The sequence below is a fragment of the Grammomys surdaster genome, unplaced genomic scaffold (assembly GCF_004785775.1).
Source record: "Grammomys surdaster isolate TR1022 unplaced genomic scaffold, NIH_TR_1.0 283288, whole genome shotgun sequence".
NCBI classification, from domain to species: domain Eukaryota; kingdom Metazoa; phylum Chordata; class Mammalia; order Rodentia; family Muridae; genus Grammomys; species Grammomys surdaster.
In genome coordinates this window covers 1-17,301 of record NW_021625421.1, presented here as the reverse complement: position 1 = coordinate 17,301, position 17,301 = coordinate 1, and the positions used below count along the sequence as shown (strand labels likewise).

Sequence of the window (17,301 nt, the reverse complement as noted above, 5' to 3'; positions counted from 1 at the left end):
ATCATTTTGAAGGCAATAGGGTTTAGAGAAATCAGGTTTCCTGTTGTCAGTTATAAATATGAGAAAACATAAACTTGCAAAGAGAAGACATAGGATTCTGATATAGTCAATCTTCTGTAGTCTACAGTCCCTGAAGCACCCTCTTCATTTGAAGAGGGTCTGAGGCTCGGAGAAGAGGAGAGTGAGGATGGGGAGAAGACAATGGAAGAAAGGACGGAAGGAAAGAAGGAAGGACAAAGAAAATGGAAAAAGAAGGAAGGAAGAAGGAAGGAAGGAAGAATGAAAGAAAAAAGAAGAAAGGATTGAAGGAAGGAAGGAAGAAGGAGCCTAGTTTCAATGAAGGGTTAAAGACGATCTGGATACTTAGGGTTCACACATCTACAATGTTATGGATACTTTTATTAAGACCAATAAAAATTTGCCCAGAAGAATAAGATGTAACACATGAAGGGTGCCGCATACATGTCTGAAAGAGAAAACATTTGGATTAGAAATGATTCTCTGAGTGTTGGAACAAAAAAATAGACCTTAAACCTCAGAATGACCCCTCCTGCCCTCATTCCCACACCCCGTTCCTGATACCGAACACTACAGCATGGTTTCCCTGAGCCCCGTTTATCTCCTGAATCTTCTGGGGCAGAGTCTTGGTCCAGAACTGCAGCCTACTGGCCTTCAGGGCTCGGCCCACAGTAGGCTGGGTGTTCAGCTGCAGGTACTGTTCATTTTGGTCCAACCCAGGCCAGTGGGGTAGACCCTCACTGTTGGGGTTCCTGTGGATATGGCAGCCAGCAAAGAATAGTAAGGTTACAGTCATCCAAATCCCAATCCTACGTTTTGGGTGAGGGCAGTGGAACGATTAGGACACTGGTTAAGGGGTCTGATGGGACAGGTGTCCTGATATGTGCATACAAGTGTCACTGACGAGTTAATGCTTCATGTGGGGGAAACTATCTGACATATTTTATGTCACCTCTAAGAGGCAAGATCTAAGGAAAAGTACCATAGCATTATAGCCCCACCAGCTGGATCACTATGAGAGGACCAGTTGAGACCTACAATGTACCTATATAAATATGCTATTGTGTAGAAAAGACTCTATCTAATGTGATGGAAGATTCATGCATGCTAGAAATCCACCATTCCAAGGAAGCCCTAGATAGGGACCCACATGTGTAAGGTTGAGGGGAGTGCTCTCACCGCTGTCGTGCAAAGTTGGCCCAGTACTTCATCATCCTCTTGTTCAGCAGCTTCTCCTCCTCAGTGAAGTTAGCTTGAGTCATGAGAAAGACAAAGAGTATGCCACCTCATGCAACTGCCAAGTCTTCTTCACATGTGTCATCCTAGCTGTTATCTGACACCAAACTATTATCTTTTCTGAATTTCTTCTTCATTATTCAGTTTGGAAGATCCCCAATTCAATTCCTGCCCTGATGTGATGTCAGCTCCTCCATCACAGGCTAGACTGGAAAGGGTATAGATTCTAAGCTAAGCATTGTTTTGAGGTCATGATGTGGTACACATGTGAGTTTTTTCCCTCTCTCATAACCTAGGTTTTCTGGAAAGGACTGAAAGCTCAGGAATCCCTACAGGAAGTCATCCAAGACCGCATTCAGTTCAAATAAAGAAATAAAGACTCACGTTTCATGCCCCATAAGTACCCAAAGACAAAAGGAACCTCATCTCCATGGTCAGCCTTCACGTGGGATGGCTTGGGTTCCTTTATGTAGCTGGGTCGATGTTGGAATTCATAGAAGTAGACAGGGGCATGGGAACCTGGGGATGGGGACAAATAATGACTTAGTTGCCTCTCACCTAAAGTTTTTCTCATAAATATTTGGACAACAAGTTGCATCAATCAAAGTTACTCAGAATCATAGAAGTTAAATGGGAGAGGATGATCAAGGCTGGAGCAGCAGCAGTGGAAAAATCTTTGGCTAATCAGTGCCCATGGCCTCTGAGTGGTTTTGTTAGGTCAATAGAGTATCAGCAACCAATTTTCTCCTGTGTACTCAAGTTTCACTCTCTTAACCTAGATATGAGGAGACCTGGAAACCACTGCACTCCACAGTGTTCACCCATGACTCCCGTCTCTGAAATGGGGCCATAAGACTTGTCACAGATATACTCACGTTGAAAGTGTGCTACTTGGAGAGCAGGCATCACAAACTGGTAGTCTGCTGTCATCTCTTTGTACTGTATTTGGAGGGTCTCTGAGTCCTGAGTGTCCCCCATGTACTCTTCCATTAGCAGGTCACCACACTCAGGAGGCAGCTTCTACACCAGGAGATAAGGGACAATGAGGTTAGGCATAGTATAGATTCAGTAGGCAATATTTGCTATCTGGGAGAATGTGGCCTGGGATGACATAGGGTTTAGGTCTGAGGACCCCACACAGAATCACAATATGTACTGAATGTATTAGTAAAGATGCTGTCTGAGAAGAAGATATGAGGGACCCCTCTATTTGGAAAGGACTAAACGTATCTTACCATTTGTACTGCTGCATTCTTCAGAAGAGCCTGCAGGTTCTGTCTGGTTATTTTCTCTATTGTCTGAAGATAGCCCATGTACTGGGAGGCAGAAGACAATGGTAAGTTTAGTATCTGATGAAGTTGGATTAAAGATGTATTGAGTTTCTATGGCTTAGCATTCATATGCTCTCCAGGCTCCCAGAGATTGAAACTGTGTCTCACCTCAGGAAGGTTGTAACCATACTCATCATTGTTGACACCAATGATGCTAGGGACAGGGTGAAAATCCTGAGATGCCAACAACTCTTTGGGATGCCTGGGTAGGAACTTCCCATCCACCACAGCAGGGATCACCTTGAAGACCTGATTGGCATTAGAAGTCAAAGCTGATGGTTAGTGAAATAAATACCCTGATGTCAACTGAGTCAGCTCCACATTTTTCTCACTTCTCACTAGTTTCAGGGTGATCTGCTCACCCTGGAGGAGAATCTACACTTAGATTAGCCTATCTTGATATTTATTTTGCACACAGAACTGAAAGTACACAAAGGCATGAAGATGAGGTGTTTGGTTCAGAACCCCACATCATGTAGACCGGATTGTCCCAGACATACAAGTTTCCCAACCTTGGTAATAGCCAGCATCTCCTCTTCACTCTTGCCTCTCAGACAGCGCACCAGGGCCTCAGAGTCCATGCCCTCACATCCAGAGAGCTTGGCCACCGTCTGCAAAGGGAATGAGGCAAGATGAAAAGTTCTCAATCCAAGTTGATGCTGTTGTGCCTAATTCTGACACTATAGTGTGGATTGGAATAAATACATATTGTTCCCATTGTACAATTGCTCAAATTGACAGCCAGCAGGCAGGGCCTTTTCTACCTGCATACCTGTTCTTTTTGTTTAGAGTAGCTTTGATTTCTCCACCTAGTTTTCTGAGTTTCATGTATTGGTGGAAGTGTAATTGTCTAAAGGTTTGTATATGAAGTTTGGAAAACAAAGTCTCAGCCTTTACTGTCCCCGTTATTTGACCGGGTGACTTCTTGTTTTGTTACTGCCTACACTAATGAGGTTTATGAACATCCTACGATTCTCATGTCTCTGCTTCTCACCTGATGAGAGTCACTTGTGAAGTACAGATACATGTTACTATTTCCAGCCTTTTGTGTGTTATTGGGATTTGAACTTATGGCCTCAGGCTTGCACCCCAAGCCCTATTTAAAAACTAGTGAACCAGCTCCCAAGCACATGCATACTTATTTTTGCCAATGATAGAAACTGCAAGGACTAGTTCATGGACAGAGAGCATACTCATTCAGTATGAAGTAGAAGAGTGTAGATGCTAACCCCCGAGTTTCTCAGAAATTATTGCAAACTGGTTCAACCACTCTGGAAATCAATCTGGAGTTTCCTTAGAAAATTGGATATAGATCTACCTGAAGACCCAACTATACTTCTCCTGGGCATATACTCAAAAGATGCCCCACCGTGCCCATGGGGTACATGCCCCACTATGTTCATAGCAGCCTTATCTGTGATAACCAGAAGCTAGAAACAACTCAGATGTTCCACAATAGAAGAATAGATACAGAAAACGTGGTTTGTTTACACAATGGAATACTATTCAGCTATTAAGAACAAGGACATTACGAGTTTTGCAGGAAAATGGATGGAACTAGAAAATATTGTGCTGAGTGAGATATCTCAGACCCCAAAGACATACATAGTATGTGCTCACTAATAAGTGGATATTAGTCAAAAAAGCCCAGAATACCCAGAATACAATCCACAGAACTCAAAAAGGTTAAAAAGCCATAGGGCCCAAGTGAAAATGCTTTAACCCCACCAGGGAGAGAAAAGAAACCAGATGGCAGAGGGAGGGAGGAAACTGGGTGAGGGAGGGAAGAGGGAAAGATAGGAGAAAGGGGGAACATCATCAAGTATTGAGAGGGGACCAGGAGTGAAGCCCCAAGGACCAGCAGAATAAATGGAAATATACAACTTCAGGAGGTAGGAGGTAGGGGGACCTTCTAGAATGTACCAGAGCCCTGGGAGGTGAGAGAATCTCAAGATTCAAAGGGAGGGTCCTTAGATGAAATGTCCAACAGCAGTAGAGGGAACTTGTAGAGTCCACCTCCAGTAGAAAGACAGGGCATCAAGTGGAGGGTTGGGGTTGCCTTCCCACAGTCAAAAACTCTTAGAATTGTCCCTGTCTAAAAGCACTGCATGGACAACAATGGAAAAGAGAGTGAGGAAAAGGAGATCCAGTGACAAGTCCAAATTGGGACCCATCTTAATTGGAGGATTCAAGACCTAACACCATTACTGATGTTATTATGTGTTTACATACATGGTGGCCCTTCAAGAGGCCCAAGAAGTAGCTGACTGAGACAAAAGCAGATACATACACCCAACCAATGTACAGAAGCCAGGAGTCCCTGTGGTTGAATTAGGGAAATGCTGATAGAAGTTAAGGAGGAGGGAGATCCCATAGGAAGACCAGCAGTCTCAACTAACCCGGGACTCCTGAAATCTCTCAGACACTGAGCCATCAACTAGGCAGCATACAGTAGCTGGCCCGAGGCCTCTGACACACACACAGCAGAGGACTGCCTGCTCTTGTCTCAATGAGAGAAGATGCACATAACCCTTGAGGGACTTGAGGCCCCAGGGAATGGGGAGGTTTGGTAGGGTGTGTGGGGGTTTGTGGGTGTGTGGGGACATTTTCTTGGAGATGGGAGATGAGGAATGGGATGAGGAACTTTCAGAGGGCAGAATGGAAGGAGGATAATGAGTGGACTTTAAAAAATGATTAAAGATAAAAAACTAAAATAAAAAAATTATTGGAAAGAAGTTATTTCCCATGGTTCTTGATTTCTCCCACTGAACAAAACACCAGAGTACCAGAGTATAAAAGCTTAGGCAGCAGGGCTGAAAACACTTACAGTAGAGACCATCTCAGAGGTGTCAGAGATAAGGTCAGGCAGCAGGGCCACCCCACTTTCCATGATGGCTCCATGGAAGAGCCCTTGGGACATGGGGGACACAACCTGTGAAGACACACTTGTGCCACCTGCAGACTCGCCAAAAATAGTGACACGGTCAGGGTTGCCACCAAAGTAGGCAATGTTCTGCTGGACCCAGCGTAGGGCGGCCACTTGGTCCAGGTATCCCCAGTTTCCTCTGGCGTGCTCATCTCCAGTGCTGAGAAGTGGAAGGAGCATATATCAAAAAGCTATCTAGGTTCTGATCAGCTACTATTGTCCAGTAATGGCCTTACCTGAAAAAGCCTAGGACACCTACACGATACTGGATAGTGACAACCACCAAGTCCTCAGTGGCTGTCAATAGAGATCCATCATAAAAGGAAGCCGATCCTGTGACCAGTGCACCTCCATGGATCCACACCATCACCTGGAGAAGTCAAGAGAGAAGCCAGGAAGCTCCTAGCCTGTCCAAGCCCTCTTGTCTGCTTACTAGACTATCAACTCCTGAGCCTCTGTGCAGCTACACAAATACATAAAAATCCTCAGGACTCAGGGCCTTGACCACAGCCAGGACCCTCTAGCATTCCCATTAGTGTGTTTCTAGACCCCATTCCCACCATGTGTCCCAGTTTGAATTCATGCCTTTATGTATAGAGTGATGTCATCATTACTCAGGCTGTTCACAGTGGAACAGAGAGGGGTGTCTCCGTGGATACCTCTCCAGATTAAAAATGGAAAGGATCATCAACCCTCATTGTCAAAACAGATCGTTCAAAAGTGTAAATTTGGGTGAAATCAGTGTTGAAGTCTTGAGCCCCTAAGTGATTCTGTAGAGAACAAGTCATAGAACGAGTTCTGGTTTTATCAAACAGTGAAAGCCTTTGATGGCTCGGTGCTCCTGCCCAAGCTTGGTGTTCTCTGTCTCATACTCATGCTTCAATTGCTTCATGTGACTCAGATGGCCTTTGACCCAAGTAAGCTAAGAATTTCATCAGGGTCCACTCTGCAATAGAACTGAGGTTGCTTTTGTCCCTTCTAATCATCTTGAAAAAAAAAATGCCCTCTCCCCAAGCTGACCACAGCCTGACACTCACAGTCAGGTTAGAGCCCTCATGGGCATGGACTGGTGTGTAGATGTTGAGATAAAGGCAGTCCTCAGTCACAGGGATGGAAGACAGGTCCATTTTCATATTTGGCAGGCCTAATTCACTCAGCATATCATAGTTTTGCAGACACCTGATGAAAATAGCAGACAGATATTCCAAGAGATGGATGATGATCAAAACCCAATGTGAGTCTGGAGATTTTCATCTCAGGCATGTTCAGCTGCTGCTCCTCACATATTCTCTCCTTAAGTCCCTTCTGACCAAGTGAAAGGCCACAGGCTCCATGAAAGCTGGGGTGGAGCCAGATTTCTAGGGAGGCTGCCAGTGGATGCTATTCTTTCTGAGTCTCAGAGAGAGAGAAATTAGTAAGGGTCTCCATGAAAATGTTTGGCTGTCTGTAATGACATTCATGGAATTATATAAGAAAATTGAGTTAAGCATTAGCAGGCACACAAACATTCTCTAGTTTCTGTTCCTGGGCATGGTTGTGATGTGAGCAGCTCCTGTAGTTTTGATTCACTGTGTTTACCCAAAGGATGGATTGTAATCTGGAGCCTCTAATAGTACCTTTTCCCTCTTAGTTGTTTTTTTGATACTTTATTACAGCAGCAGAAAACAATCTAAGATAGTAATATTTGGGTGTTGGCCTTACACAGCTACTAGAGGATTCAGTGGACAATGCTGCCCTAAAGGGTAGTGGGTAGTCATCATATGTACAGACTCTCAGGGAACTTCTCTTGTCTTCAGTGTCTTCAGAGGGAATTAATTACACATATTTGTTCCACGGTTAATGGTACATGGCCTTATATGTTTTCACAATGACTGTGAGGATAGGGTTAGCAAGTTTTGATCACTGCTGTATTCAAGGACCTGAAGTGCATTTTCCTGGATTCAGGGTGCTTGTTGCCTAATATGTGACATTTAATCATGCCTAGAGATCCCTCCATTGTGGTAGAGAACACTTTGCTTAACTGGAATGTGTGAACAATTTTATCTTTGTTTCTCCCCATAGTACCTTCATGTTATTCCCTATGAGTATGAAGCTCTGACCCAGGAGCCTGGTACAATTGTTCTACCCAGCCTTAGTACTTCATCAGAAAACACATGGGGCACTCATCCACAAATAGAGAAAACTGCTGCATAGCTGAGATGGACAACACACTTCAGCATGGCCCAGAGCTCAGAGACAGTCTTACCTCAGTTCCTGAAACCCTCTGGGTCCAAAACTTACATGGCTGGGTATGAGGTCCCATCCCTCACACCACTCCATGGTTCAGGTTCCTCAGGAGGTGCAAAGCGCAGTGGTCCTACAGGAGGCTTGGCAAAGGGAATTCCCAGGAAGATGTAAATATCAGTATTAGTGTCCACATGTACAAGGCTGCCTCGGACTTGGCCAGTATGTGTGTTTCTGATGGGGCTGGACTCTGAGGAGTTTTGACCTGGTGGAGAGATACCATGTGGGTTAGTTTTCTGTAATCAGCTGCCAGCAGATTGTGAGATTTCCACCTCATGTTTTTTACCAGGGCACAGAAGAAGGGAACCCAACTGCAGCCCCTCCCATCCTCAGTACACCTGTGTATAGCTTGTGAGTGTAGGAGCTTCCCTATCCCTCTGGCTAGGAACCATTCAATATATGGGATTTCCCTATGGTCGTTACCTACAGTTTGAGAATGTCTGATCTATAACTTCAATCAGTTCCCTTCTTGTCCCCCATGCCTTCCTTTCTACAAGCTCAGTTATTCTCTGACTCCAGTCAGTCCCCATTGCCAATTTAGTGAGCCTCACCTTTCACATGGATAAGAAGAAGCAGCAGCCCCAAAACCACAGCATGCAGCCAGCTGTGCAGTTGGCGCCCAGGCATGGTCAGCTCGCAGGTCTGCCTCTGTGCTGCTAAGATGGCCACGTTTCACAAACAGGAAGCAGACTGTGTGAGTTCTGTCCAGGCAGGAATTTAAATCAAAAGATGTAGGTGGGGACCCTGTGGTCGGTCAAAGTTCTCATTATAGGAGAAGTTATTAGTCGCAAGTGATAGGAGCCAATGGCCAGGAGGCAGGGAAAGTCACCTCTGTTGTTTCTGCTCCCTCTCTGGTCTTCTGGAAAGGCACAGCATGAATTCTGGAGCTTGTCCTGGATACCAGGAACCCTGTCCCCTCACCTGGACAGAAAACTGTAACAGAAGAAGTAGGAGATCTTCTGTGAGAAGGTCACAGTCTAGATGTCACAGGAAAAGTGGATAAATGCAGAAGGTCTGAGTGTGACCTCATCCTCAAGACTCCTCCTACCTTTGAAGACTCAGTCTAGTGAGCCTGCTTCCAGGGTCCTTGGTCTCTGCAATTATCTTAGGATCTGCATGGTCCCTCTCCCTGTTAGGTCGAATCTGTTCCAACAAAACAAACTGAAATTCTGTAGGCTTTTAAAGTTGACAGTCCCTATTCACTCCACAATAATGATGAGTCTCCTCTTAGTGGTCAGCTCCTGCCAACATCAACTTCACAGTCATTCATCCATTTAACGAATGATTTTAATTGTTTGCATTTGTTGTGTTCATGGATAAGTGTGTGTGTGTGTGTGTGTGTGCTCCCGGGCCATTGCTCTCTTGGGATGGTGAAAGGAGAAGTTGTGCTAAGTCCATCTACTCCTTCCACCCTGTTAATCTCAAGAAAGAACTTAGGTCAGCAGAACTGGAGGAACATTCTCTTACCACACCCTAATCAATCTCATTCTTATCCATATGAGCAGTACTTAATGAGGTCTTAATAGCTCCAACACTGGGGTCAATCAATGATAAACCTGAGATACAAATCAACAAATAGAATTTTCAGAATTGCAAAAAAAACCCTGAGAGGATATATCCACGAATTCAGAATCAGGAGCCCATATCCAATCCAGCCTGACTCTCTGGAGGGAGATTTGTGGGATTCAGTGTCAGATAGACTTTAGTGAGAACTGACATTGATCCAAATTATGGTTACTATCTTTATTATCCAAAAAATAATCCAGAGCCTGCAGTCTGGCTCTACAGAACTTCTTCCTGTGTCTCTCTGCTTCCCTGGCATAACAAAGCACGGTTTTTCCTGGTTTCTCTCTAATCAACAGTTCCCTTTGATACAGTTTCACCCCTCCACTGCACTCTTGTCCTGTCTGTGGTCCTAGTCCATCTTGGTAGTTGTTCTGTCTGCACCAAGTTCCCTGCCCAAAGAATTGTTACACCACGAGGGCTGAGAAGTTCTGAGTTCCTTCAATCTCAGGATGAAGTGGGTCCTGGGCATCTATGTGCATCTTAATCCAAGACAATTCTGTAGTTCAGCTCTAGACATCCCAGTGTGCTCTGTTACTCACTGGACCATCACTCAGAGGCCCCGTGTTGATGATGGCCATGGCCACAGTGAAATTATAAAATGAAGACACTCAGGTTCTGCTCTGTGGAAGGAAGGAGTGAATAGTGGTATCATGAGAGATAAATACAGAGTAGTGTGTGTGTGTGTGTGTGTGTGTGTGAGAGAGAGAGAGAGAGAGAGAGAGAGAGAAAGGGAAAGAGAGACAGAGAGACAGAGAGACAGAGAGACAGAGAGACAGAGATCTTTCTTTGCCTCTGGATACATACATCATGATCAGGGCCATCAGGACATAAGTGGCAGGGAGGCAGTGCCTGGATGGCAGCGGGTAGTACAATGTGGGTCATGGAGCATCAGGGCAATTCTGTGGACTGGTACACTTTTCAATATGTTGAGTCTACAGCTGCTCTAATACCAGATACTCAAGTACCTGTAAGTTTTACTTAGTGAAAGACCATTGCTCTACCTACCCAGGCTTGCCTGTCAACTACTTTAGGGGTGGAGTCATTGGTATTTCAGCAGTGCTTCCACCCCCCAATAAATTTGAAAACTCAATCCCTGAAATATCCTGTATTTAGACAATTGACACAGCCTGGGATTGTTTTTGATGACAATATCAATACCATCCCCAGGATCATCTGACATCCCATCCATCATTTCATCATGAGCTGTCTCTGGAATTGCAGGAATATCAATTTGAATCTCTCTCTCTTTTTTTTTTGTAAAAAATCCATTCCTCATAACTTCATGTGTCTGTCAACCACATGAGGTCACGACTCCCTTGTTTTTCCTTCTGGCCCCACATATCAACACATGATATACTTTGTTTTATTTGAGATAATTTTCTAATTTGTATAAACTGTATGCAAACCTTCTGAAATATCCTCATATAGGAGTTGGTGAGAAAACTGCTTTTGAAGTCTTTAATGTCTGAGAGGAGGTGGATGACTTTCCCTGACAGGCTTAGCTACAGCAGAAGGCTACTCTCCAAACCCAAGCCTTAGCAGCTGCCCTGAGGCCAACCTCATCTCTGCAGAGTGTACAGGGAGGTCCTGCTTGTCCCATCCCACCCAGGACCAGCCCAAGTCAACTCCACTAAGGGCCTGTTTAAAATGTGGTCATGAAAGACATGCCAGCTAGAAGCCTGTCCATTGAAAGTCGGCCTGTCCCATTCAGGCTTGTCCTCTGTGCAGTTTGGAGTTTATGGTCTTTTGGGAATAGCATTCTGAGTGGATGAAGTCAATAGGGCTTAGGGAAAGCAGGTTTTCGGTTGTCAATTTTAAATATAAGAAAGCATGACTTGCTGAGAATGGAGACCCAGGATTTTGACACAGTCACTCTCCTGCAGCCAAAAGTCCCTGAACCAGTCACTTTATTTGAAGAAGATCTGGGATTTGGAGAAGAAGAGTAAATATGGGAAGAAGATTATAGAAAGAAGGAATGAAGGAAGGAAGGAAGGAATGAAGGGAGGGAGGAAGGAAGGGAGGAAGGAAGGAAGGAAGGGAAAAAAGGAGGTAGAGAGGGAGGGAGGGAGGAACCAATAGTCTAGTCTCAGTGAAAAAGACAGAGGAACTTTGGGGCTGACACATCTACACTGTTATTTGAGAATTTATTGGATTTAATGAAAGTTTGCCTAGAATGATAAGGGATAGCATAGAGTGTTTCTCATACATGAAATCTCAAAGACTGAGGTTACAAATGTTCATTTAAATGTTGAAACAAGTAAAAAGAAATAAATGGACTTTGTAGCACTATCAACTTTAAACCCCAAACACCTTTCCTGACACAAGGTACTAAAGCTCTGTGTGCTTGTCCTGAGACCCCTTTAGCCCCTGAATCTTCTGGGGCAGAGTCTTGGTCCAGAACTGCAGCTTTTTGGCCTTCAGAGCTCGGACCAAAGCAGGCTGGGTGTCCAGCTGCAGATACAGCTCATCTTGGTCAAACACAGGCCAGTGGGGTAGACCCTTGCTGTTGGGGTTCCTGTGGATATGCAGCCAGCAAAAGCAGTAAGGTTACACTCATCCAAATCCAAATCCTATATTTTTGGTCAGGGCAGTGGAACAATTAGGACACTTGTTAAGGCATCTGATGGGTCAGTTGTCCTGATATGTGCATACAAGTGGCACTCATGAGTTTCTACTTCATGTGGAGGAGACTCTCTGATCTGTTTTATGTTACCTCTAAGAGGCAAGATCTAAGAAACAGTACCATAGTATTGTAGCCCAAGCAGCTGGATCACTGAGAGAGGACCAGTATTTGACACCTACAAAGTGTCTGTTTAAATGTGCTATTGTGCAGTAAAGACTGTATTGTACTGTGGAAGATTCATGAATTCTAGAAGACCACCATCCAAAAGGGAGCCCTAGATAGGGACACACACATGTAAGGTTCAGGGGTGTGTCCTCACCCATGTCTTCCAAAGTTGGCCTAGTAATTCATCATCCTCCAGCTCAGCAGTTACTCCTCATCAGTGAAGTTAACTGGAGTCATGAGAAAGACAAAGTGTATGCCACCTCATGTAACTGCCATGTCAGAGTTTTTCAGTGCATCATTCCAGCACTGTCTGGTCCCCAAACTATTGAAATTGTTTCCACCCTTCTTCATGATCCAGAATCCGAGATTCGTGCAAGTTTCTAATTGACTTCCTGACCCAATGTGACCTCAGGTCCTCCATCACAGGCTAGACTGGAAAGAGTGTAGATTCTAAGCATTGTTTTGAGGCCATGATATGGTACACATTTGATTTTTTTTCCCTCTCTCAAAACCTAGGTTTTCTAAAACGGATTGAAAGCTCAGGAGTCCCTACAGGAAGTCATCTGGGACCTTGTTCAGTTCAAGAGAAGAAAGGAAGACTCACGTTTCATGCCCCAGAAGAAGGACCCAAAGACAAAAGGAACCTCATCAGCATGGTCAGCTTTCACATGGCGGGGCCTGATATCCTTGACGTAGCTGGGTGCATGCTGGAACTCATAGAAGTAGATAGGGTTATGGGGATCTGGGATGGGAACAAATAGTGAATTGAAGTTTTTCTGATAAATATTTAATAACAAAATACATCGATAAAAGTTACCTAGAATCATAGAAGTTAAATGTGAGAGTGAGATCCATGCTGGAGCACTAGCAGTGGAAAAGCCCAGGGCTAATCAGTGCCCATGGCCTTCCCAGATGAGTGGTTTTGTTAGGTCAATAGAGTATCAGAAACACTTTTTCTCCTCTGTACCCAGATTTCACTTTCTTAAACTACACATGAGTAGACCTGGATACCACTCCATGGTGCTCTTCTGTGACCCCCATCTCTGAGATGTTGCCATAACACTTGTCACAGACATACTCACGTTGAAAGTGTGCTACTTGGAGTGCAGGGATCACGAACATGAAGTCTGCCATCAGCTCTGTGAACTGTATTTGGAGGGTCTCTGGGTCCTGAGTGTCCCCCATGTACTCTTCCATTAGCAGGTCACCACACTCAGGAGGCAGCTTCTACACCAGGAGATAAGGAACAATGAGGTTAAGCATAGTATAGGTTCAGTAGGCAGCTACATTTGCTATCTGGGAGAATGTGGTCTGGGATGACATAGGGTACAGGTCTGAGGACTCCACACAGAATCACAATACCTACTGAAAGGTGATATGAAGGACCTCTATATTTGGAGAGGACCAGGTATCTTACCATTTGTGCTGCTGTATTCTTTAGAACAGCCAGAAGTTTCTCTCTGGTTATTTCCTTTATTGTCTTAAGATAGCCCATGACCTGGTATGCAGAAGACAATGTTAAGTGTGGGGCCTAATGGACTTGGATTAAAGATGTATTTTCTATGGCTTAGCATTCATATGGTCTCCAGACTCCCAGATGATTGGAATTGTGACTCATCATAAGAATGTTCTAACCAAACTCATCAGTGTTGACCCCAGTGATGCTGGGGACAGGGTGAAAATCCTCAGATGCCAATAACTCTTTGGGATGCCTGGGTAGGAACTTCCCATCCACCACAGCAGGGATCATCTTGAAGACCTGGGTGGCATTGGTGGTCAATGCTGATGGTTAGTGAAATAAATACCCTGATGTCGACTGAGTCAGCTCCACCTTTTTCTCATTTCTCATTAGTTTAAGGATAATCTGCTCACTCTAGAGGAGAATCTACACTTAGATTAGCCTATCTTGATATTCATTTTGCAGACAGAACTGAAAGAACACAAAGTCATAAAGTTGAGGTATTTGGTTCAGAACCCCACATATGTAGACCAGGTTGTCTCGGACACACAGTTCTCAAGTCCTCAGTGGCTGTCAATAGAGAGCCATCACACATGGAAGTCGATCCTATAATCAGTGCACCTCCATGGATCCACACCATCACCTGGAGAAGTCAAGAGAGAAGCCAGGAAGCTCCAAGCCTGTCCAAGCCCTCTTGTCTGCTTACTAGACTATCATCTCCTGTGCCTCTGTGCAGCTACACAAATACATAAAAATCCTCAAGACTTCAGGGCCTTGACCACAGCCAGGACCCTCTAGCATTCCCATTAGTGTATTTCTAGGCCCCATTTTTACCATGTGTCTCAGTTTGAATTCATGCCTCTAAGTATAGAGTGATGTCATCATTACCCAGGCTGTTAAGAGTGGAACAAAGAGGGATGTCTCTATAGATACCTCTCCAGATTAAAAATGGAAAAGATTATCAACCCTCATTGAATCATAAATATATAAGTTTGAGGGACCTTAGTGTTGAGGTCTTAAGCCCCTAACTGGTTCTTCAGATCATGAGTTTTGGAATGAGTTCTGGTTTTATGAATGATTTGAGGCCTTTGATGGCTTGGTGCTCCAGTACTCTGTGTCCCATACCCTGGCTTCATCTGCATCATATGGCTGAGATGGCCTTTGACTCAAGTAAGCTAAAACTTTCATCTGGGTCCACTCTGCAATGGAACTCAGGTTGCTTTTGTTCCTTGTAATCATCTTGAAAAAACAGTGCCCTCTCCCAACGTTGACCACAGCCTGACACTCACAGGCAGGTTAGAGCCCTCATGGACATGGGCTGGTGTGTAGATGTTGAGATATAGACAGTCCTCAGACACAGGGATAGAAGACAGGATCATTTTCACATCTGGCAGGTCTAATTCACTCAGCATATCATGATTTTGCAAACACCTGATGAAAATAGAAGACAGATATTCCAAGAGTTATATGGTGATCAAAACCCATTGTGAGTCTGGAGATTTTCATCTCAGGCATGTTCAGCTGTTGTTCCTCATGAGACTCCCTGCTAACACATATTCTCCCTTTAAGTCCCTTCTGACCAAGGGAACGGCCACAGGCTCCTTAAACCCTGGAGTGGAGCCAGATATCTAAGGAGTCCCCAGTTAGGTGGATTTTAATCTTTCTAAGTCTAGGAGGGAGAGACTTGTAGGTGTCTCCATGGAAATGTTTGGCTTTCTATAGTGACAATCGTAGAATTGTATAAGAAGAGAAAAGTGAGCTAAGCATTAGCAGGCATGCAAGCATTTTCTAGTCTCTTTTCCAGGGTGTGATGGTTTATATATACTCAGCCAAGGGAGTGGGAAAATAAGAAGGTGTGGCCCTGTTGGAGTAGGTGTGGCCTTGTTGGAGTAGGTGTGTCATTATGAGTGTGGGATATAAGACCCTCACCCTAGCTGCCTGGAAGGCAGTATTCTGCAAGCAGTGTTCAGATCAAGATGTAGAACTCTTCCTGTACCCTGAGTGCCTAAATGCTGCCATGTTCCCAGCTTGATGATAATGGACTGAACTTCTGAATCAGTAAGCTAGTCCCAATTAAATGTTGTCCTTTATAAGACTTGCCATGGTCATGGTGTCTGTTCACAGCAATAAAACTCTAACTACTACACTGGGCATGGCTGTGATGTTAGAAGCTCCAGTAGTTTTGACTCACTGTGTTTAACCACAAAGGATGGATTGTAATATGGAGCCTCTAATAGTACCTTTCTTTTGTCAGTGCTTTATTACAGCAACAGAAAACAATCTGAGATCCCCATATCGAAGTGTTGGACTTACACAACTACTAGAGGATTCAGTGGACAATGCTGCCCTAAAGGGTAGTGGGTATTCCTTCATCACGTGTGCAGACTCTCAGGGAACTTCTCTTGCCTGCAGTGTCTTCAGAGGGAATTAATTACACATATTTGTTCCATGGTTAATGGTACATGGCCTTATAGGTTTTCACAATGACTGTGAGGAGGGGATTAGCAAGTATCGATCACTGTTGTACTCAAGGATCTGAAGTGTATTCTCCTGGATTCAGGGAGCTTGATGCCTAATATGTGACATTTAATCACGTCTAGAGATCCCCCCATTGTGGTAGAGATCACTTTGCATAATTGGAATGTGTGAACAATTTTATTTTTGTCTCTTTCCATAATGCTTCCACAATACTCCCCATGAGTGCCAACCTCTGACCCAGGAGCCTGGTCCAGTTGTTCTACTTAGCATTAGTACATTATCAGAAAACACATGGGGCACTCATCCACAAATAGAGAAACCTGCTGCATAGCTGAGATTTACAAGACAGGTACAGCATGGCCAGATTTCAGAACACAATCTGCCCCTGTGCTTGAAACCCTCTGCGTCCCAGAAGTTACATGTCTGTGTGTGAGATCCCGTCTTTCACACCACTCCATGGCTCGGGGCAAAGCTAAGTGGTCCTACAGGAGGCTTGGCAAAGGGAATTCCCAGGAAGGTGTGGACACCATATTTTGTTTCTTTCAAGTGGATAAGGCTTCCTAGGACCTGGCCAGTGTGTGTGTTTCTGATGGGGCTGGCCTCTGGTGAGTCCTGACCTGGTGGAGAGATGTTTCAGGGTTAGTTTTCTGTAATCAGCTGCCAGTAGATTGTGAGATTTCCATCTCATTTTTACCAGCTTGCTGGAGAATGGTGGATCCCAGCCACCCTGCCCCTAGTTCACCTGTGGTGTGTGAGTGTGGGAGCTTCCCTATCCCTCAGGTTGGAACACTTTTTATCCCCATTAAGAAGTGTGTCAGATTTCTCTAGCCAAAGAAGTCATCACATATTCAGAGCCCTTTGGCTACATGAATTTATTATATTTGTCATTTTTATCAAAAGGTCAGTAGTAGGTATGGTCATGCCCATACACCAAGCAGGGAAGAGCACCTTCTTACTTTCCCTAGAATTGTCTCCTGCTGTCTCCAAAGCTCCTTATGCTGAATTGTCTCCTCAGTATGTAGGGATCTTAGATGTGTCTGACCCTCTTAGTCCTTCTGGGTGTACGAAATATGTGTTCGTGTGTCAGGGTAGACATTGGTATGTGTCATTAGTAGACACATGTTTCCAATCTTTTTTCTATTGTGCCATTCTTCAACCTGTGGGTCATAAGTATTAGAAAACACATATTTCTGAGAGCTGAGAAATTACTCAAGAG

At 44.4% G+C, this 17,301-nt stretch overlaps 1 protein-coding gene and 1 pseudogene across 1 annotated transcript; both read right to left on the bottom strand.

Annotated features, from left to right (window-relative positions):
• Positions 1–556: 556 nt before the first annotated feature.
• On the bottom strand, positions 557–8,421 carry LOC114616111 (acylcarnitine hydrolase-like). The gene is made up of 12 exons (XM_028761634.1): positions 8,346–8,421; positions 7,792–7,999; positions 6,549–6,690; positions 5,748–5,881; positions 5,413–5,671; positions 3,098–3,196; positions 2,694–2,834; positions 2,490–2,570; positions 2,130–2,274; positions 1,639–1,773; positions 1,198–1,270; positions 557–770 (listed from the first exon to the last, which is right to left on the bottom strand). The coding sequence occupies exons 1-12, from the start codon at positions 8,419–8,421 to the stop codon at positions 557–559; spliced, it is 1,707 nt and encodes a 568-aa protein (XP_028617467.1).
• Positions 8,422–11,688: 3,267 nt separating this feature from the next.
• On the bottom strand, positions 11,689–15,038 carry LOC114616110 (annotated as a pseudogene).
• Positions 15,039–17,301: the final 2,263 nt, after the last annotated feature.

Excerpts from the sequence above, each read along its gene's own strand:
- LOC114616111 (XM_028761634.1), bottom strand. The coding sequence starts at position 8,421 with ATGCCTGGGCGCCAACTGCACAGCTGGCTGCATGCTGTGGTTTTGGGG. Across the intron at positions 3,197-5,412 it reads CCTCTGAGATGGTCTCTACT|ACGGTGGCCAAGCTCTCTGG; the intron begins GTAAGTGTTTTC and ends TTCCCTTTGCAG. Across the intron at positions 1,774-2,129 it reads CCAAGTAGCACACTTTCAAC|GTTCCCATGCCCCTGTCTAC; the intron begins GTGAGTATATCT and ends CCCCATCCCCAG.